General features: G+C 37.2%; 2 protein-coding genes across 2 annotated transcripts; both read right to left on the minus strand.

Moving 5' to 3' along the window:
- Positions 1 to 4,061: 4,061 nt before the first annotated feature.
- On the minus strand, positions 4,062 to 6,077 carry LOC131304341 (phospholipase D gamma 1-like). Its single transcript, XM_058331560.1, has 2 exons — positions 5,869 to 6,077; positions 4,062 to 5,781 (listed from the first exon to the last, which is right to left on the minus strand). Exon 2 carries the CDS (start codon positions 5,108 to 5,110, stop codon positions 4,313 to 4,315), a length of 798 nt encoding a protein of 265 aa, XP_058187543.1. The 5' UTR covers positions 5,111 to 5,781; positions 5,869 to 6,077; the 3' UTR covers positions 4,062 to 4,312.
- A 7,779-nt stretch (positions 6,078 to 13,856) lies between these two features.
- On the minus strand, positions 13,857 to 14,589 carry LOC131302902 (MDIS1-interacting receptor like kinase 2-like). Its single transcript, XM_058329693.1, has one exon. It carries the CDS (start codon positions 14,587 to 14,589, stop codon positions 13,906 to 13,908), a length of 684 nt encoding a protein of 227 aa, XP_058185676.1. The 3' UTR covers positions 13,857 to 13,905.
- Between the last annotated feature and the right edge of the window lie 8,040 nt (positions 14,590 to 22,629).

A 22,629-nucleotide genomic window follows, 5' to 3' on the forward strand; every position in this document is an offset into this window, starting at 1 on the left:
GCACAGTTTGCAGAGTTCGAAAGATGGAATGATTGGGAGTGTCGTATCTTCCCTTGCATAGGTCAAGGCCCCCAATGAAGGCTATAATCTTTCTCTGATAATGACCTGCATCAGCATCCACGATCACAGTTTTCTGATGATGGGTGTAGACTTTTCCTGCTTCCTGATTGTAAAAGCCAATAGAACATATGTAAAAGATCCTAAATCTTGATATCATGCAAACAAATTGACAGTTTTGGGGAAAAATTATAATATACTATAATATTTTGGTTGACATATTTTGGTCTCGTACTTAGTCTGTGTTTGCTACGGAACCTTGGTAGACAACTATAGAGAATACACCACAAAAGGTTAAGATATCACTTCTGAACTATATACGCCGAAACATTATATCTGAACATAACATAAAATTCAGTTCGGCTAGCTATTAGTGTAACGACCCTAATTTTTTCGAATAAAATTTAGTGAGCATACCCCTAAATTATTAATTGATTAGAATGATTTATGTAATTAAGTGTATTTGACCTTATAACTATAACCCCAACAAACTGAACCATATCATCCTAATTGAACCGACACCCAAAAACTCCATTACTGCCTAACTTAACACATCATCTCCCTTTCTATCAACCCATCAACTCCTTCCAGCACAGTGCTTAGCCATTTTTGGTATTTCCTTTTCTCTAGCCAATAAGAACTCAACACACTTCCTAAAAGCTTTCCTCTAACCTTGGGTCTAAGCCTTAAATCCTACACTACATTACCCACCAGATTTGTACCTAGCCAAACTAATACACCCCATATCCTTTCCCCATTATTTTCGGCAGTGAGCAAGAGAGAGAGGATCAAGAAATCATCCAACCTTGCCTCTTTTATTTTGTTCTTCCTTGTCAGCTTGTTCTTTCTTATTTTGTTTCATCTGTACAGAAAAGCTACCCCTCCTTTTGCTTTCCTTTCTTTTTGTTTTACCTTGCCTAGAGAGGGAGGGAGAGAAATTGCTGGGAAAAGAGTAAGAAAAAGGAGAAAAGAAGAAGAAACGGAAAGGGAAAGAGAAAGAGAAGGGGAGACCACCGTTGCCGCAACCAAGCTCCGCTATTTTTATCCATTCTTAGCTTAAAACTTCCAAGACCAAGGTAGATTTTTCATTATCCCTTAACTCTAAGTATATTATCTCGATTTCGAAGCATATATGTAATCGGGGCTTAGCTTGAGCCCACGCAAAATAAAATCGAAACTAGAAAACCCTTTCGAACTGGGTTCATCCGCAATGTGCGAACTTAATTTAAGGCCGTAGCATACGAGTTCTGTCCAATACGTTTTATATGCTTATGTGTTGAATCTGATTTGCTATTGACCAAACCTTATGGCCTCCACCCATGGACCTCACGCCTGCTATCTTCGATATCGGGTCTGAAATGTACTTCTTGAACAGTTTTTTTTCCTTTTAAAGTTGGTGATCATTCATGAGCTATGTTATTACTATTAAATTATTATTTACTGATCCAGGATTGTTTGGTACTAGATTAAATTGTACTGAAATGTGGACTACCTAAAAACATGTTATTATGTTAGGTTGACACTTGTATAAAAATTGATTTGTATAATTATGTGGGTAACGAGCCTATAGTGCCTTGTTTTGAAACTACATGTGTAATAGACTTATATAAGTAAAATTAAATAGATTATCTTTTCATTACCAGAAAGAAAACGAAACCATTAGGAGGAAATAGAGTAAAATAAAGAATTTAATTTAAATGGTACTCTGTAGTTGAGTTAGTTCGGTTATAACTAGTAACATGCAGTTTATAAAGAAAATGTTAATACATTGGAAATGTAAGTTTTGTGCCATCCTATGAATAAAAAGATTTTGTAAATAAAAGAGAAAGTAGTTTAAAATAATAAGTAATACATTAGTTGCCTAATCAGGTTTTATTTTTAAGAAACTGACTATGTTAAATTAATTACCAGAGTAATCCTAAGGCCTATGGGATAACTTTTAAATCCTCAAGCTTTAAAGTTTACGTACTAAAGTGAACCTATGTTCTAAATCGTAATAAAACCAAAAGTCACAAGGACAAATCCAAACACTTAATGTGTTGCTTAAATGTTCTTATCAATTGTTTTCCTTGAAATTGCCGAGCAAAAAAAAAAAAATTGTTTTCCTTGAAATTATTGATCGTATTATGTTTGTCAAGTTTACCTATTTGATGAATATGTTGAGACTGTAGCGAGCTAGATTGAATTTAGGTTCATGGAATTGGTATACGTATGTAGAAAGGTCACATAGACGTTGTTAAGTTGATGGAGAGAGGAAAATGCGTAAGTTGTTGGTGGGACTCGGTATAAGAGGCTGGTGACTGATGTTGTCATGCACTATTGTACGTAATGTACTGTATTATAGTTGCACTATTGTACTTGGAGTACTGAATTATAGTTGTGCTATGGTGCTTAATGTAGGAATTATAGTTGCATCCACACTATGGTACTCGACATACAGAATTATGGTTACACTGTGGTATATATTATAGATGTACCATGGTAGTCGATATACATAATAATAGTTGTGATCCCAAGAACCATGATGTTCCTTGTGGATTAGTTTTGTCCCTTGGGAATGGCAGTAGAGGAATCTAAATAAATAGAATTATGAGGATGCTTAGTCTTGAGGTTAACAGGAGTGATATCACTAAGTTGTTGGAATGTTTATTGAAGTTGAGAATCTGATATCTACTTAAGTTGATGGTTAGACAATGAACACGTTTTGTGCTTTCAATTCTTCTTTCGTTTATTATAAATGTATTTACTTGTAGAGTAAGGGTTAACAGGTAGGATTTATCTACTGAGTGTCAAAACTCATTTTAGTGCTGTTTGGCCTGGCGTTTCATGCCCGGTATACAAGGGACGAGAGGTGATCAACACTTTGAGGAAGAGAAACCAGTTGCTGAGACTGGGCAAGAAGAAGCTTGGAATCCGCCGTATGAGAATTAGAGTTCTGCTCTACCCTTTTGTTAAATTAAGTTGTCAGACTTCTGTACTCATACCCTTAGATGCTCTGATCTATTTTTAGTACTAATTTCAAGTTCCAAGAAATGTAATCTTAAGTGATTAACTTCTTTTTTTGTAAGACTCAAATTATATTTATCTTTAATTCAAATTTTAAGACTTCCGATGTTAAACTTTGTTTTGATGAATAATTACACTAAAATCATTTTAAAATTTATTAAATCAATTGAAAATGATTTAATTAACGTTTTCGAAAATTGGGGCGTTACAATTAGTCACTTGACTTTTCACATGACAGGATACATTTTACCTCTCTTCTTACTAGGACGATATTTATGATGCGCGAACTGTAGAAACTCACCATCACCTGATTCACATCTACGCAATACATATACATATGCAAGACTACTGTTCTGTCAAACATATTGATCAAGACCCCTCTTCAACTCACAAAATATTAGTAGTAGAATCTCAAGTGAAAAAAGCTGCTTCCGATGTTTCAAAGCAAATCAGAGAAACAACAACGTAAAACAGAGAGATGGCATATCTGACCCGTTTTTTGACCCAGCTATGTCCATTTTGACAAGATGATCGGGGACAAAGTAGAGCTTTCAATTCACTGAAGAATGCTTGAAAAACTTCCGAACCTCCTCATCACTTGTATGCATAAGTCCATCCTATCAAAAAAGTGATAACTATCAAGTATGTTGTGCTGTCAAACAGATTATAAACCTATCACACTCACACTAGACAAAATACAATGTTGGTATTTGCACTTGAAAAAATAACATGACATCACAGCTCAAAATCACAACAATCAGCATCAAAGGAGTGGGAAAGGATGAAGATTTGGGCACATTTACTTATTTTCATACCCTAACAAAACATAAGATTCCTCAATGATAGCTAGTCAATGGAGTCCAAAATAGGGCAAAGCTAGGATTTTGGTTCGGGGGGTAGATTTTCATCCATAAAATGCACTCACTATATGATATACGATTTGTGTTCCTTTATAATACACTGTACCAACATCATGTTAACTAAAGCAACAATAAATGTACGAAATTATTTTGTACTCATTCTTTGGATAACTAAAACACCCATGTACTTATTTCTTTGTCTATCAAAAAACTAAGGGAAAAAAAAAAACTGTAATATTTTGACTATATGAAACCAAAATTGTTTAGATTGTAAAGGGCTAAAATACTAATTATTTAGTACAAAATAATCTATATTAACTTAATAAAATTTTGGTACTCTTTTGCCCCCGCCCATATGTAGTTCGCTTTTGGTCCAAATATAGCACACATTAGGTTTTGTTCCTTAAATTGTGATAACCAAGAATGTTCCGAGAAAAAGGATCATCCCCTACAAGGAGCAAGACTCTCACGCCTTCCTGTGACTTGGTTTTGAGAAGTTCCCCAAGAGTGACTTCTGCTGATTTATCATTTTCGCGAACAAGTCTAACTTGGTGGTATACAGACCACCCTGTAATGTATATCAAACGGCGTGCCTGACTAATTGCATCAAATATGTCCCGCCAACAATTCCCATGCTTATACTGCATGTCATGGTCGAGTCTCAAATTTGGAAGGAACCCATCGTGGACATTGGCATATTGATAAAGCATAACCTTTCCACCCTTCCGCAGTGGAAAATATGTTCCAGGCACCCCACTGTTTAACATTGTCATTTCCCCAATTGGGATGTATTGAATTGATAGACTCAAGACAGCTCTGACTTCCCATAGCTTTCCGTTTGTGTCTATAATTGGGAAGGTACCTTCGATTTTTGTACTTGACAATAGTTGCTCCACTGGTATCCCAACCACCCCGATAATCCGAGATCCCAAAACATCATTGTCCTTGACTACAAAGTGCACCTCTGCAGCAGAATGTGCAATGGGTACATAAAAATGTTGTGTCCAAACTGGGTTCTCGCAGTTACTGATCACAAAAGTCCTCCCAATTACAGAATTGCAGACTGTGATTGCAACATACGGATCACTTGTTATCATTTTATTAGGAATGGTTCCATCAAATTTGCGCCTAACTTTTTCCTTCATTAGCTTGAACATGTCTGGAATTTTGGCGGGGTCAGTATCCATGTTAGGAAGTTTCCTGGCCTCTTTTACCCATATGTTGATGCAGGAGCATAATAATTTTAATCTGGAATACGAAGGGTTATCTTAATTAGTTCAACGTGTCTTTTAGTTTCTAGTCAATGTCTTTAAATTTTTGGTCTAAGAATATGTGTCTTAACTATCTAGTAAGTTGTGTCTTTGGTTAATAGTTGTCTAGGTATTTGAAAGGTCTGTCTAGGAAATTGTCTAGTCTTTATTGAGTCTTGTTGAGTCATCTTGTGTGATGCCTATTTATACGAGTTCTAATGAAATGAAAATCAGAGTTTGAGTTTATGAAAATATTATGGAAGTATTTCTTGCTTGAGAGTGAGTGATTCCTCCGACAATCAAGTGTGTGACTTGGTCGCGTGAGTGTCTTCCGCGATTAGCAACGTTGAGTGATTCCGTTGCCCCCGGTGAGTGGCTTCCCGGGACTATCCCATCCTTCGCGGGTTTCGGCCTGCATATGTCTAAACTCCCGTGTAACAAAAAATCTTTCAAAGATGCATTTCGGGTTTTTTAGGGAACATGCAGCACACCCTGATTATGGCATGAGCCTTCATAGCACGAATCTTCATGAATAGATTCAGCCATATAAGAAACACTCCTCTAGTTCCAAATGATTGAATTCCCTAAATGTGCTCCTATGACTCAACCTACACAACAAGAAACATTTCACACAATTGAAAAAATCTATAGTAACAAACAGCTTAATGGAAGTGAAACCAAATTTTGAAAAATACCCTTTTTGTCTAAGCTCCGGATTGACTTCTTGTAGTAATAGCACTTCAAAGAAGGCAATGATCAAACAGGCGGTGGCCAATAACCCGATGGATGAAAGATAAAACGACCCAGGTGAAAGTGTGAATGAGTTGTCGAATTTACAAGGATAGCAGAGATTTTGCAATGGGATCGAACATGTACGAGTATGAGTAAGAGTACGTGGGAATGACAAGGCAATATATAGGAGGAACCAGAAACCCGAGGAGAGAGAGAGAGAGAGAGAGAGAGAGAGTAACTTGTCTTGAGTCGTGTTTCACATAACTGTGATGTGAAATTCTGAAGTAATTGCTATTAATTTTCCATCTCTACCATTCTCTTTGTAATAGTCATCGATCAAATGACCTGAGTAGTTCCAAGTCTCTCTCTTTCAGATAACATTTGTAAACAGTCATTCAAAACATGCCTACGGAACATGACTTATTCACACACCTATCACTGTCATGAAGGGTTCGAGGATCATGATTGTGGACTCAAGAATTACTCATATGTTAATCAAAATACACTATCAGCCAACTACTGTCTTAGCCTCATTGACACAACATAATTTGTTTAAAAAATTGGTGGGAGGTCCACTATAGCATATTTGTAACCCACTAAGGGGCTGTTTGATAAAACTGAAAACTGAAACTGAAAGCTGAAAAATTAAGTACTGAAAACTGAATGCTGAAATTTTTAAGCTGAAAAGCTGTTTGATAAATATATTAAGTACTGAATTAAAAAAATGATGAATTAATTTTGTTCCAATTCTATCTTAATTTACTAACGGTCACAATATACTTTTGGTAATGGTGGTGGAGTGGTGGTGGGGGAGTGGTGGAGGTAGTAGGAGTGCTGGTAGTGGTGGTGGTGGTGTAGTGGTGGCGGTGGTGGTGGAGTGGCGGTGGTGGTGATGGTGGTGGAGTGGTGGAGGTGGTGGTAGGAGCGGTGGTGTGTGGTGGTGTAATGATGGTAGTGGTGGAGTGGTGGTGGTGATGTGGTGGCGGTGGTGGTGGTGGTGGAGGAAGTGGTGGTGGGGGTGGTGGAGTGGTGGTGGTGGTGTAGTGGTAGGGGAGTGGCGGTGGTGGTGATGGTGGTGGAGTGGTGGTGGTGGTGGTGGTAGGAGCGGTGGTGTAGTGATGGTAGTGGTGGTGGTTGTGGTGGAGTTGTGGTGGTGGTGGAGTGGTGGAGCTGATGTGGTGGTGGTGGTGGTGGTAGTGGAGGAAGAGGTGGTGGTGGAGTTGCTGGTGGTGATGTGGTGGTAGCGGAGGGAGTGGTGGTGGTGGTGATGTGGTGGAGGAGGAGTGGTGGTAGTGGAGGTGGTGGTGGTGGAGTGGTGGAGGTGGTGGTGGTGGTGGTAGTGGTGGTGGTGGTGGAGTGGTGGAGGTGTTGGTAGAAGTGGTTGTGGTGGTGGTATGACGGTTGAATGTAAGTACACAAAAATTCAACCAGAATTAAGTAGCTCAAAGCTACTTAATTTTTTTCAACTTTTTAGCCTATATTTTAAGTGGTACTTAATTTGTTAAGTAATATGAAATGTGGTTATCAAACCTACTGAATCACTTATTATTTAATTGATTCAGTATTAAGTGCTGAATTTAGGTTATCAAACAAGCCCTAAGTCCACTTCTAACTTTCATAACCCCTCTAGTCCGCTAATTAGGTTTTGGTGAGGCCTTAAGTCCAATTCATTTTAAAAAGGAATTAATTCAAGTCCAAAATACCATTGCCTTTAAAAACTGTAAATCTGATATATTTCGCTCCAATATATATATATATATATATATATATATATATATATATATATATATAGAGAGAGAGAGAGAGAGAGAGAGAGAGAGAGAGAGAGAGAGAGAGAGAGAGAGAGAGAGAGAGAGAGCTTGTATTGACATAAAAAAATATTTCAATTTGCATAGAGAACATATAATGTTGTATATGAGATTTGGTCCTGTAAAATTCAAAAAAAAAAGAAGAACTAGTAACGTTATATGTTCTCTTATTGAATAGGTCCGCGCAACGGCCTCTCAAAAGCACATATGGATAAATCCATATATTATCAGAAGCAAGTCGAAGAGGCCGCTACGCAGACCAATTCAATAAGTGATGGACAACGGAGCATATAATGTTATATGTGAACTTCTGTTATGTATAATATGTGCTTTTCCTAGGGTTAGACATATAATATTCAGAAATGATAGAGGTACAGAAAAGGGGGAGAGATTTCGTACCGACGGCCGCCGGTGGGCCATCTCTGGCCACCGGACGGCCGATCCGAGCCGTCCAAAAATTCTAAAAAAAAAACCGAGGGGCCTCTACGCGGGAATCAATGGCATTCGAGGTGTGTAGGGTGCTTGATCGGAGCACCCCTTTTCGTGTGTATATGTAAAGTAGAGGCCCCTCGGTTTTTTTTTTAGAATTTTTGGACGGCTCGGATCGGCCGTCCGGTGGCCGGAGATGGCCCACCGGCGGCCGTCGGTACGAAATCTCTCCCCCTTTTTCGGTACATATAGCAACACTCTATAATATTATATCTTGTTTTTGAGATATATTAATATTGTTTATGTTGTTTTGAATATGTATATATGTAGATATAGAGGTTATGAGAATGCTATTCGGAGGCAGAAAATCACAAATTTTGAAGGATTCGATAAAGGTTTTGATGAAGAAATGGTGAAAAAATGAAGTTCGACCCCATGTGGCCTCATCAGCATTCAACTTGGGATTCAAGGCGCGACTGAAAATAAGGATAATGGTGGCATGATATGTGAACATATAATGTTATTTTTTGAGATATATAATATTGTTGGAAAGATATGATGTTGTTTTAAGAACATATAATTTTATATGTCATGTTTTGTGAGACTTAGAACTATAGAAGCTCAGATACAATGTTTTATATTCTGTTTTTTTGTGAGATTTAGAACTACAAAAACTCACATAAAATGTTTTATGTTCTGTTCTATTTTTTTTGTGAGATTCAGAGAGCAGAAGCTCAAATATAATGTTATATGTTCTATTTTTTTTTGGGCGATATTTAGATATTAAAAAACTCACATATAATGTTATATATTTTGTATGGACCAGCATATAATGTTAAAGACTAAAAATAAGAAAAATAAAAAAGAAATGTTGCATGTTAGAAATTTTTTGCCACACATATAATGTTGTATGTTAGGAAATTTTTATAACTCATATAACGTTAAAAAATCAATACAAGAAAAATAGGAAAAAATAAAAAGAGAAATTTGTCACATATATAACGTTAAATGTTAAGTCTAGCGGATTCAATAAAAAAAATCGAGAAAAATGAAAAAATACGTTTTTTGTTACACATATAACGTTATATGTGGCGTGATAGCAGCGGCGACAGTGGTAGTGGCGGCGGCTGCAGCGGTGGTGGCAGCGGCGGTTGCGGTGGCAGCGGTGGTGGTAGCGGCGGCGAATTGATTGCAACAAAAACGAAAAAAAATGGAAAAAATATATTTTCGTGTTAGCCAAACAAGACCCTTGTTTCTTAGGTTGAGTATTTTTGTCATTAAAATTATTAGTGGACTTAGTGGGTTATGAAACTTAGAAGTGGACTAGATGGGTTTGGAAAGTGCTATAATGGACTTATGAAAAATTCTCCCTAATTTGTTCGGTTCCATCATATGTTACACGTGTTAGCCCAAAGGTTTCTGTGGAATACCTTATTGATTTTGATGATAACAAAATATATGTTTTATTGAAAAGAAATATAATTAATATTGTGATATTTGGAATACCTTAATGTTTATTTTGTAGATTTGGTTGAAGTGCACATGAGAAGATTGCTACACCAAATCACTATCTTCAATGGTCAAGATAAATTGAAAGGAGGAAGATTAAGGACAAATCTTCTCCTATTTTTTAATTAGCTACAAAGGATTTTATGGAAAGCAAAATGCTAATCAAGGAGGAAGATTAAAGATTACTTGGAGCTTCATTATCTCTAACGGCTAGTTGATGGGCTAAGTAAGTGGCATATTTGATTTCTAGTTTGAAGAAGCAAACAAGTCAAGTGGAAGAAATCATTGTCTGCCTTAAAGGTATGACTACCTAAATTGTTCCTAAATGGCTAGTTGAAATTTGGATGGAAGAATTAATGGTGGAGATAAATTAGGAGGAAAGAAATCAAGTTTGGAGGTTGATTCTTTCCATCGGCTATTTTGGTTCTTGAAGGATAAATACTAAAAAAGAGGAAGACAAGGGTGCAGAGAGAACTCTTGAAGAAAATTGCCGTGAGCCATCACTTGAAAATCTATCAATCATATTTTGAGCTTTCATCTTGATATCTTTACATTTGTGTGAGAGAGTTCTTATTTTGATCTTTATTGTAAAAGGAATTGTACACCCTTATTCATACTCTTGTGAGTGATTTTGGAGAGAAAATCACTTGGTGATTAGGTGTTACTAGCACTGGAGTCAAAACTAGTTGGGTTAGGTGTGACAAGCACCGGAGTCAAAATTAGTCGGAGCGATTGAGGATAGATTGCTCGTTGTAAATGTTGTCTAGTACCTGCGAAGCTAGAAGATTGTAACTATTGGAGATAGTGCAGCAAATCCCGAGTTGGACACTTGGGGAGTGGACTAGGCCGTGAAGTTACGGACCGAACCACTATAAATCCTTGCGTTTGATTTTCTCTTCCCTACTCTCTTTACTTTCAGTTTTGCATATCTATATCGCATGAGTAAATTGATATATTATTGAATAACAAGTTGTGGTAGAATATCTTGAATAATCAGTCAATTAGTTTTTTAAATTCCGCATTATATTTGAGATACCCAATTACCCCACCTCTTGGGTTGCTATTTGGACCAACAACACGCTTCTCGTGTTTCAGCAATCGATTATCAGTGCTCGCAAAGGTTTTAAGATTAAAACTTCGAAGTGTTTCAAAAAATAAGACAACGAATTCTAGACATGAATTACATATGCAGAAACAAAAATACCTAGAATCGGTTCGGATATGCGCCTAGCTATTTCTTGAGATATTCTAACCTGGATTTCTACATCTTATCGTTAGGAAAAGATCCTCAGTTGGAAAATTCCTGCTACAAAACAAAACAAAAGATTTTTTAATTGGAAGAGAATGCAACTTGTTGCCAAGTTGATGGGAATGGTAACAGAAAGTTCATTGCCAACTTGTTTTTCAGTCTTTAGTCTTCTGCTCTTTGAGTATTCTTCACTTCCAAAATGTTATAGTCATTGACTTGAGCGATGACTTGCCAAGCCACAGATGAGAGAGAGAGAGAGAGAGAGAGAGAGAGAGAGAGATACTTGTCTTGAGTCATGTTTCACATAACTGTGATGTGAAATTCTGAAGTAACTGCTATGAATTTTCCATCTCTACCATTCTCTTTGTAATAGTCACGATCAAATGACCTAAGTAGTTCCAAGTCTCTCTCTTAACATTTGTAAACAGTCATTCAAAACACGCCTACGGAACACAACTTATTCACACACCTATCACTGTCATGAAGGGTTCGAGGATTATGATTGTGGAATCAAGAATTACTCATCTGTTAATCAAAATACACTATCAGCCAACTACTGTCTTAGCCTCATTGACACGACATAATTTGTTTGGTTCCTTCATACGTTACACGCTTCCCGTGTTTCATCAATTGATTATCAGTGCTCGCAAAAGGTTTTAAGATTAAAACTTTGAAGTGTTTCAAAAAATAAAACAACAAATTCTAGACATGAATTACACATGCAAAAACAAAAATACCTAGAATTGGTTTGGATGTGCGCCTAGCTATTTCTTGAGATGTTCTAACCTGGATTTCTGCATCTTCTCGTTAGAAAAAGATCCTCAGTTGGAAAATTCTTGCTACAAAACAAAACAGAAAGATTTTTTAATTGGAAGAGAATGCAACTTGTTGCCAAGTTGATGGGGATGGTAACAGAAAGTTCATTGCCAACTTGTTTTCCAGTCTTTAGTCTTCCGCTCTCTGAGTATTCTTCACTTCCAAAATGTTATAGTCATTGACTTGAGTGATGACTTGCCAAGCCACTGATGAGAGAGAGAGAGAGAGAGAGAGAGAGAGAGAGAGAGAGAGAGAGAGTTGCTATCAGTGATTCAGCATCGCTCGTTTCCATAATCGTGGCAATGAGACAAAAAAAACAAACTACAAGGCACAGAGAAATCAAAATTAGCCCTATTATGGAATAGCTAATTAATTCGGCATCGCTAGATTCCATAATCTTTTACAACATTTGTACTTTTGAATTTCCATCATCAATTGTCTGTGCTCCAAAATTCTTGAGAGTAGAACTACGAATATTTCTACGGACGGATGTAGTATTTCAAAATTGGGTGGACAAACATTGAAAAAAGTTTTGTAACATATGAAAGGTGATATCAAATTTTCCAATAAAATTTGTGAAAATAAGTTTAAAAAGATTATCATATACATATTTTTAATCAACCTATTCAATTACTAAAATCCAGTCATATATATAATATAATTATAAATTCAGACATGTGCATCCCTATCCATTTTAAAAAGCAAAGCAATCAATCTAAGTGTCGCTAAAAATGAGTAAAAATAGCTTTACTTTTTGCAAATTCTTAGGTTGGGCGGGTATTATAATGTTCAAAACAATATCGGGCAGACGAACTTATATAAAATTAAACTACTATAATTCTTATATAAATTTGAAACCGGCCCTCCTTTGTATGATTCCCTGTAAAAATTAATGGGTAAACACACATGAAGTAATTAGCTCTTTCCTCGGAAATAATTGTCATGCATGGTACGAATTTTCCTTCTACCCTTCTAATGTAATTGTTAAGAGAAAGGAAGAGAAAATTAAAAAAAAAAAATCTCCCAACATTTTGGTTTGGAGAGAAAGAGGAGAGAAATTAAATAGAAAAATATAGAATTGTGGATAGTTCAATTTTTCTCGATTTTCTTTTTTCTTCTTTTCTCTCACGTTCCTTATCTTCTAAACAAAGACTTTCAAGTTTTAAAGTCTTTCTCTTTCAATAATGGGTAGAGTAGTCTTATATGGGGAACTGTCCAATTTGCACGGCCCTACTTTGGGGTCCCGTGCAAATGATCCAAACCGTTGATTATTTTTGAATATTTCTTCAATAAGCATGTAAAATCTTAGGTTAATCGGATGACTATAAGTGCTCAATCCAATGTTCAATTTTTGTTTCACAGTTTAGGATCCTGAATTTTGAAAGAAACATTTGACATGTGGATCATGCACTTACATTTATACAATTGATCTAAAATTTTACAAGGACACTAAAAAAAATTTTAAAAAAATAATCTATGGTTTGAATCGTGTGGGAACCCAAACTGGATCCCACAATTGGTCGGTCCCTGTACAAGGACCTGTGTTCACATGCCCTTAAGAGAATACACTCTATGATGATCCATCAACAATCATTTAAAAACGCGCCTACAACAAAGCAATAACCATAAACCATAAGGTGTTTGGTTCACTGACACAAACTAGAAACGGTTTGGTCCTTATAGCTTCTCTTAAATTCACAATAATCATAACAACTAAGGCCAGAAAAAGGATGTAAAAATCTCTTTTCAAACTTGGGCATTGATCACTTGCTCATTTGATTGGTGGACAAAGTCTATTTTCCAATTCCACAGATTCCACAATGATACTGTACGAAGGGGTGCAGCCAGAGCCTTCCGACAAGAAAGAAACTCTTGAGACAGGTATAGCATCGACGGTCGGGACTTGGGCTGAGGATGTAAACATGCAAATGCCATTGTAGCAATTAGAACAATGTCCCCTGTAGCTATTGGATTAGTTGGAGGCAGAAGGCGCGAATCTAGGACATCGGTTATCATCATGTTTTCGCTTGGAGGTGATGTCAAGGACGATAGGAGGTCTCCCAGATGCCTCCACATGATTGTTTCTAATGCCACGACTCCAAAGCTATAAACATCACACTTTTCAGTCACAACCATAGGCAAGTTCTGCACAAACACAAAGATATATGGATTTTGAAAACCATAGATGTTTACTTTGATAAAACAAAGGTAGCACTCGTACCTGGTGCAATATATCCATAAGTGCCTGCAATAACGCTTCGGTTGGATGAATCAAGGTGCAATAGTATGGCAGTTCTAAAGTCAACGACAAAAGCCTCAAGTTGAGAGTTCAACAGAATGTTGTTGCTCAATATGTCCCGATGAATAATTGGCATGGTGCAATCGTGATACAAGTAGGATAAAGCATGTGTCATTGCTTCAACAATTTTTACCATTTGAGTCCATTCAATTTCTAAAGCTTCGACATCGAATCTCAGGGTGCAAAATAAGCTTCTTTTTTTCATGTACTCATACACCAAGAACATGCATTTGTTGTGCAAACAAAATCTATAAAGCTTCATGATGTTTCTGTGTCGTACATTAGTCAACATTTGGACCTCATTCGTGAAACAATGGTTGAAAGATGGGTCTTCTGCTTCAAAACCGTGAAGTTTCTTTAAGGCTACTACTTTGGCGCTTGGCAACTGAGCTCCGTAGACGCTACCATATTTGCCTATTCCAATGCAATATCTAATATCGAAGTCATTTGTAACTTTGATGATGTCTTCATATGCAATTCTTCCATCGTAATTCCATATGGAGAAAATGTCCCCATGTTTTCGTTGCTTTTTCTTCACTTTGTGTTTTTCGGTCTTACATGAACTAAAGTTCATGGCAGACTGTTTGTCTTTTTGTTTTACTTGTTGTCGATGGTCGACAGAGAAATATTCTAAGTACTAGAATGTGGATGTTTATAGTGGTGGAGTTTGGTTCCTTGTTGTATTTCAGGACTTCTCTGGAAGTAAATGTAATGAAGTGAATGAAACTGGATGAAGAATACCAAATGGACTTTATTATTCTTCAAAGTAGAAGTCGATCGACAATGTAAATATAGTCGAGTGGGTGATTACGTTACAAGCTACTCCTAAAACAAGAAAAGTAAAGTATAGATAAAAAATAGAAGCATTTGGGCGATTGTGTGGGGATTCTAAATGTCTTTTGTTCTTTTATTGTCACGACCCAAAACCGACCCTGGAAGTCGTGACCGGCCAAGCGGGTGTTAAGCCGCCGAAGGCCTGCTCATAATCCAGTTTAGGGATTTCTAACATCGTCGTCTTTTTAAACCATAGAATTCCAAGTGTGCGGAAGCGTAGAATAAATAAGATAATCCAAGAACTTCTAAGTGTACAAGTATAATAAATACAAACCATTAGACACCACTTGATTCTCCATGGTTATTCTAGAAACCCATTCAGTCCACAACTTGCTATCTACCTTAACTTGAAAAATTGGAAAAGGTTTTTCATAAGCCGAAGCTCGGGTGAGAAACGTATACGAAAGTTACAAGTTTGACCATGGAAATAACCCACATTATAAAACAGTTCAAAGCAACAATTCAAATATTTCGTTGACCATCCAGTTCAAGCATCTTTGTCCGAAAGCTCATTTCTTCGGTCCAAGAAATGGACCCTTTTCATTTCATTTCTCTTTCAACTTTGCACTTTTGAGTGATAATAGCATTCAACGGTATTTTTGCCAGTCGGTTGGGGAGCGACCCCATTGAAGAGTGGTAAGATATATCATTACCCGGTGATGCCTGGCTATATCTCCTACCTTATTTCTTCACGCCACTAGTATCTTTACCCGTCCCCTAGTGCTCGGGACACCGTTCGAATGAATCATATTATCACGAGCATGTACTAGCAACCAGTAACATTCAAATTTCCAAAACATATTGCCATGGTCTACTTTAACTAAACTCAAAAGATTTATAAACCAGCCATCGCATGCACTAACATCATTTAAACCAAGTAGGAAGTTCAAATCCCATATTTTCCAGCAAAATCAAGCAATGGCATCTCATTCCAAAATTTTAGAAAACACATGTAACTAAGGTATGCGCAACTCACCAAAAAGAAGTAGCGGTCACTTTACACACGTCACCTCACTTCACAGTTCTTGCACCTAAACACGTAATATATACTGGTATCAGCTAAGAATCCACGGAATGGAGAATCTCAAACTGATTTAATTGTTGGTCCGACAGTGCAAACAAAGCGGTGCGTGAGCTCTTTATTTGTGAAGTCTCAATATGGTCCCCTTTTTTTTAGTCTAGACGTCTCAATATGGTTTGCAAGGCCAGTAATGGCTCTGATGTTTTCTTGGTGACCTCCACCATATTTTGGTATTTAACTAAGTAATGACACCAAATTTATTTGGACAACTCTTTGTTTCCTTAAAAATCCATTCCTTGAATTTCTTCTTAAAAAGAAAGCTCTAAACCAAACTACGACTAATCGGGATGGCTCGAGGGGCCGGTAGCCGTGGCCACCGCTTTCCGACCTGTCGTGCAGTATGCGTGGGGTTTTATTATTATTATTTTTTTCGTGGTGAATGTACATGTTGTGACTAATTACTCCAATAATTATACGAGTAATAATTTTTCTAGCTACATAAATTAGGGAGTGAGGTGAAAGATACCAGGAGAGAATTATGGAATTTTCCAGCAACGTTGGTCGGAACGGCGAGCGGTGACTCAACGAGGAACTACTGTTACAGTCAAACGTTTTTCTTTTGCCTTTCCTTTCTAATTTTGTTTTTTTCTAATGCAAGGTTTGATTAGCACCTAAGAATTATATACATATATACTTCGGTGGTCAAATGGTGAGTCAGCACCATATTTTCTTTGCAAAGGACACCTGTGGTTCCTTGTCGTCCCATTGCAACACATAGCACCCCGCGTCCAATCATCACAAATTATGTCCGAACGCGTTCAGATTTCTGTCTCCAAAAATTCTCATAATTTCAACATAAACAAATAAAAATATGAGGATCATTGTAGCGGTGTTCGATTTTTAAGGAAAAATCCTAACATAGAATAACTCGTACAGTGTATCGATATAATTTAATTGTGCCATAGTTTTTTTGAAATAAATTGAAATTCACATTTTTTTATACCACGATACACTTCACTTAGCCTGCCTTACTATTCGGATTAAATTAAAGTGTCAGTTCTTATTCGGACCACATAACTAAAATTTCAAAAGTCAGGATTTTACATTTATTTACAGGCTGTCTTCTAGACTTGAAATTCAAACTTGACAAAGTTTCCTTTTTTAATTTGAATCAAGCTGTTACTTCTCTTGTTCTTCCTTTTCTTTCTCCACGTCCTGAGGCAGATAGTTATCCGACATGATGCCAAATTGTGCATGTCTTTTTCAACTGCCTTCGTCAACTGTCTCAATCACAATCTGCTTGTTCTTTACCATCTGACATGTGTCCTAGATTATGAAAACACGTTTTTAATAGTCGATCAGTCCGTTCAATTCTCCGACATGCATAAATTATGCTCAAACTAGTCCGAATGTTGTTAACACATGTCACGATTTGTCCTAGTCAATCAATATTGACTAATTTGCTAAATTATGGTGTAAACAATGCTCCCATATTTACCTGAGTTGAGGATTAATTTTGGTAAATATATCTCTTAGTATTCACCGCCTATATAAAGTAGAGCACTTTCAAAATTAGGGCACAAAACCTTTAACGCCAAATTCCGAAGTCGTTTGATCAACTATGGCCCCTAAAGTGAAACTGACAACTCTCAACGATCATGCTGAAAATCCAATCGCGTAGCCAGAGATGGAAAGTGTTCCTAACTTTCTAGATTCTTATCGAGACGAGGCGAGTCAAAACACCAAGGTTTTTATTCACAACGAGAATGTTAGTTCTCTTTGCACGCTAGGTCCGATTTTTGCGTCATCCTTCCCGGATAACCGTAATGGAATGTGATCACCTCCTCCTTCAACATTCATCACATGAATGGTTAGGTTGGGACAAGAATTCCTACCTTCGCTCCTGGCCCTTCACCGTCGAAATAGGATGGACGGAATGGGTAAGGCGTATGACGAAATTTCTTTTCAAAGATTGGAAACAAATGGGAATTTGTGAGACTATTGAGCTCTCTCAATTCTCATTGGAAATGAACCTTGAACTTCTAGTAGCTGCAACTTGTTTTTGGTCCAAGTCATCCAATACTTCGATTCTGCCTAGTGGATTGTTGCCTCCTATTGTTTTAGACATCACTCACTTAACCGGCCTCTCTTCATTAAGTCGTGAAGTAAATGCTTTACTTACCCGTGATTCATATGATCCTCGCTTATTGTTTCAGCAAAGGGGGTGAGCTATTCACAATGGTTGAAAACTCATTATAAATCAAAAGCGTCTGCTCCTTCTTTTCACGAGAAGATTGCATTTTATTTGTTTTGGATCTGCAGATTTCTTTTGTCAATTCCTGGTCTTAGGGTTACCAAAGAATAACTTAACTCAGCCATATGCTTGGCGCAAGTGAAAAAACTGGCTTTAGCCCCATTTGTTCTTGGGACTTTATATAAAGGAATATTCTCCTTTGTAGACAAGAAGATAACAGATTCCTGTGGTGGCCCTTTTTGGATATTCCAAGCTTGGTTATATGCGTATTTTCTGCAACTCAAACCTAAATTAGATAATCCCCTTAGGGTAGATGAGGACCGTCCAACATGTCGTAGTTATGTTGAACACCTTTTAGGTTTTAGAACTGACAGAGAAGAATCATCTTTCCAGAGATATTTCACCTTCTTTTATGAGGACAATAAAGATAACTGGCCTGTATTCTACCCGTTCGACAAATTTGAATATGCCTCCCAGAGATTAAGGACATATTTTGAAGATACCTCCTCATCCTCTTCTACAGCTTTGGTGAAAATAATGGAGGCGAAACGGTTGTTTTGGGCTAGCATTCTCATTCCAAGACTCATTTCTGTTGGTTTTGCCTTGAATAACACTCCTTTTGGGCATTGTAGCTTTGAAAACTATTCCCCATGTCAATTTGCTCGGCAATTTGGATTCATGCAAGGCATTCCTATGCCTTTTGTTCACCCAGAAATCACTGAGATGGCCTCAAATAGGCTATCGATTAAGTTAAAGGATGTAAAGATGATCTCTTTGATGGTGAGCAATTTTCACCATCATGTGCAAGCCTTTAAGCTTCTAGAATTCAAAATTTGTGGTGGGACTTCTGCTACTTTTGATGGTTGGTGGTCGGTCATGAAAGTCATCTACTTTGGCTCATCAATTCCTGACTGTCTTTATAGACTTGATCCAGAATATAAGTCCCTTCATGATAAAGTAGGTAATTGTATATTGTGATGTCATTTGCATGTGTTATTAGACTCTTCTGTTTCTAAAACTGTTTTCCTTTATAGAAGAAATTGCTCAACTGTCCAATGATGTTTCCACAGCCATTGTTCCCCATGCAGAAGATGCTATCCCTCTGTCTTTAGTTCCTAGTGAGAATACTAGGAAACGAAAGGCAAAAGTGGTTCTGGATGCAGAATCAAGGACAAGAAAGAAGTCCCTCAAAGCCATTTCGATTGGCTCAATTCAGAAAACTTAAAAAGCACCTTAATCTCAGAGAGGCCTAAAAGAAAGGCTATCACTGCCAAAACTCCTACTCCAACAAAGAAGTCTCAAACTGAGAAGTTAGTTGGCTCGTCAAGTGCTAAAAAGCCTACCAAAAAGGTATGTTTACTGTTAGCTTTCTATTCTTTGTATTGTCATTTTCTTATTCTCTTTTCTTTCACTATAGAAAATCAAAAGAACAAGAATTGTTGATGTCATTGAAGCAGTAGAGGAAGAAAACTCTTCCAAATCATCACAAATTCAGAAGTCCTCCTTTTCACCAGAAGAAATTGAAATTACTGATAAGGTAATCGACCAATTCAAATTTGGAGATGAGCTGTTTCTGACTCTTTGCTTCAAGATGATGAGAACCCATTTTTGCAGGAAAACCCTATGTTATAAGAGAATCCCTTGCTGCAAGATGATGATAATTCTCTTTTGCAGGTCAACGAAAGCACGATGTCAGATAATCCAGTACTTAATGAAACAGATCTTGGGAAAGATAATGCTTCCAAGCAACCATTAAAGAATAATCAAGAGCCAAATTCAGCAGGTGCTGGACAAGATCAAACCCTATTAGTACCACCTTTTCTAGCTAAGGGAGTGAGTAATATAGGTATTGAATCCCAAATGCCTCAAACAATCACAGGTATTGATCTAAACCAACAAGATGAAAACATGGGTGAAGTGAATATTGACTTGTTGAAGAATGTGTCTATTTTAGAAGGCAATTCTATCATGAATCAATCACCTTCAAGTGAGGGGAAACCAAAAAAGGATCCCACATAAGTTCCTACCCATGTGGAGGAAACCCAAATTATGTTTACTCAAGAAGAAAACCAAGGCCTGTAAGGCGTGGCTGCTAGCCCTATTGGGAACCAGACTCATCCTAAACCTAGAACAACTATTCATGTTCCTTTAACTGTTACGACATGTGCTAACCTTAAAGCATCCCCTCGTTTAGCGAATAAGATTGGTGTAGCTCTCACTGAGACAGATAGTCAAACACAGGCCAAGTCTTCAAGCGATACACTGGACCATCTGATGGATGAAATAAGGTCTACTTCTCAGACCTTCTGATCTTTAATAGAGGTTTCAAAGTTTAGTACTTCTTTCTTTTCCCTCCAATACAGTGATGAGACACAGAAAGAAATCAATGATTTCTTTGATTTTTTGAAGATTCCCTTTGATGAGTTGGCAACAGAAAAATTTGCGGAATTCACTTCGCGCATTGTCATTGGCTCAAAAGCATGTATTTCCTCTGAAGGAACATATTGTACTTGAGAATTTTGCATCTTCTTTGAATGATACCATTAGTCTATTATGGTATTTCAAGGGAGAAATTTGCAAAAAGCAAGAGTTAATAAACAATCTGTCTAATGTTACGGCCAAGCTATCGACTATGCATAACTGTCACGCCCTCGATTTTCAACATAAATAAATAATCCATTTCAATAAAAGATTCTCGCATAAGGTAAATAATACCAAAAAGAGTTCCCACCTGTTTAATTTACAATTCATGTCGCCAAGTTTAAAGATATACAACATTGGCACTTCTGCCCAAATTAAGCTTAAGTAAAAGTACAGACAAGTTCTTAAGTTACAAACGAATTAGTTAAAGAAATTCTAGAGGAGTAAGATACAAACACATCTTTATCAAAAGAAAGTTATTACAAAGATGTTTAAGTAACTACATGAAGTTTGCTTCCAAAAGTCTTCACATCTCAACACACGATGCATGCAAGCTATTGTCCAGCATTTGAACTTAAAAATAATAATAGGTTGAGCTACATTAGTCCAGTAAGAAAATCTTTACAAATTCTATGTGCAAAATATGATGATAAGTGCAGAAGGAGGAATACATGAAGGTATAATTCAATCAGAGGATAGCGATCAACTCACAGGTATGCCAATCATTCACTACAATCATTCTAAGACATGCCACTATCATAAATTGGCCATATTATCCATAAGACTCAAGCAACTCTATGGTTTCAACACGATTTACTATCTCTAATCTCCACCGTCTGTATTTTCACCCCTTGCGTTACAGTATAACACCACGAGGGTTATCATATTGCCACCCTTTGCGTTACAAAGAACCCTAACCACTTGAATCACCGTATTATCACCATTTGCATTACGAGACTCCCTATCCCAACTTTCAACCCAAACAACTACTTTCTTACTCAATATGTAAACTAGGACTTTCTCATGATCACATTCATGCAAGAAACATCATACGTTATGCCACTAATTTGCCACAAATATTCTCAAGTAATCAATCAATCCATAAGTTGCATTTCGACGCAGTTTTAACCAAGTGAATTCCTATTCGTTCCTACTAACGGAAGGCCAACAGATCAAGGATGACCTCAAATAGTTGAAGGAAGTCAATGGAACATGCTTGGAATAGGTTAGGAGGTGTCCAAAAAGGTTTAGAAGTGATCGTGAATCAAAACGGTCGAATCGTAAGTAACATGTGCAAAACTGCCCAGAAAACCAAGGAGTATCAATACAATAATAATTGTATTGATATGGGAACGCTACAACAGATTCTGGAGCTATTGGAATGCAGGTTTCTTCAGAGTATTGATAAACAAATACTTGTATCGATACAGGGACAATACGAGCAGCGATTTTGTGCAGAAATTCAAAGGCCAACACAACAAATCAACCAACGATCGAAGACACGATTTCTACACTTAGTCAACGTCTAAACATATAAAAGAGGTAAAGAAGCCCCTACCTCGCAACAAAGGCCAAGATCCATGCGATACAAGCGAGCTCTAGCTCCACAAACTTCAAAATCAACAAAAGCTTTCCTCCGAGCTTGACCCAACGAAATCCGAGCTCAAGAACAAGCAAGATAGAATGGAGGTGGATCTTGTGAACTTTTGAGGGATTAAGTGGAGTTTCATGTGGGAAAGCGAGAGAGAGATACGGTTGAAAGAGAGAGAAGCATGACAGATGAGAGAGAAACGGGTGGGTGTTGTGATCTCCTACACACACTCACCCCAATATATACCAACACACCTGCAAAATCACACAAGCACTCCCTCTATTAGCCATTCCAACACTTTAAACCTCAAATCAAATAATCACACACTTTTCTCATTATCGACATTTATACGATCTTTAAATATTTTCTAGAAATACGGGTATCTACAATAACGATGCCTCAACTTTGAAGTTAATACTTGTGGCAATCAACCAGGAAGAGCAAGAACTCTTGCACCGACTGGGCCAATTGCAGATCGAGAAAAAGGGTCTTC

Source organism: Rhododendron vialii, chromosome 10a (genome assembly GCF_030253575.1).
Source record: "Rhododendron vialii isolate Sample 1 chromosome 10a, ASM3025357v1".
Lineage (NCBI taxonomy): Eukaryota > Viridiplantae > Streptophyta > Magnoliopsida > Ericales > Ericaceae > Rhododendron > Rhododendron vialii.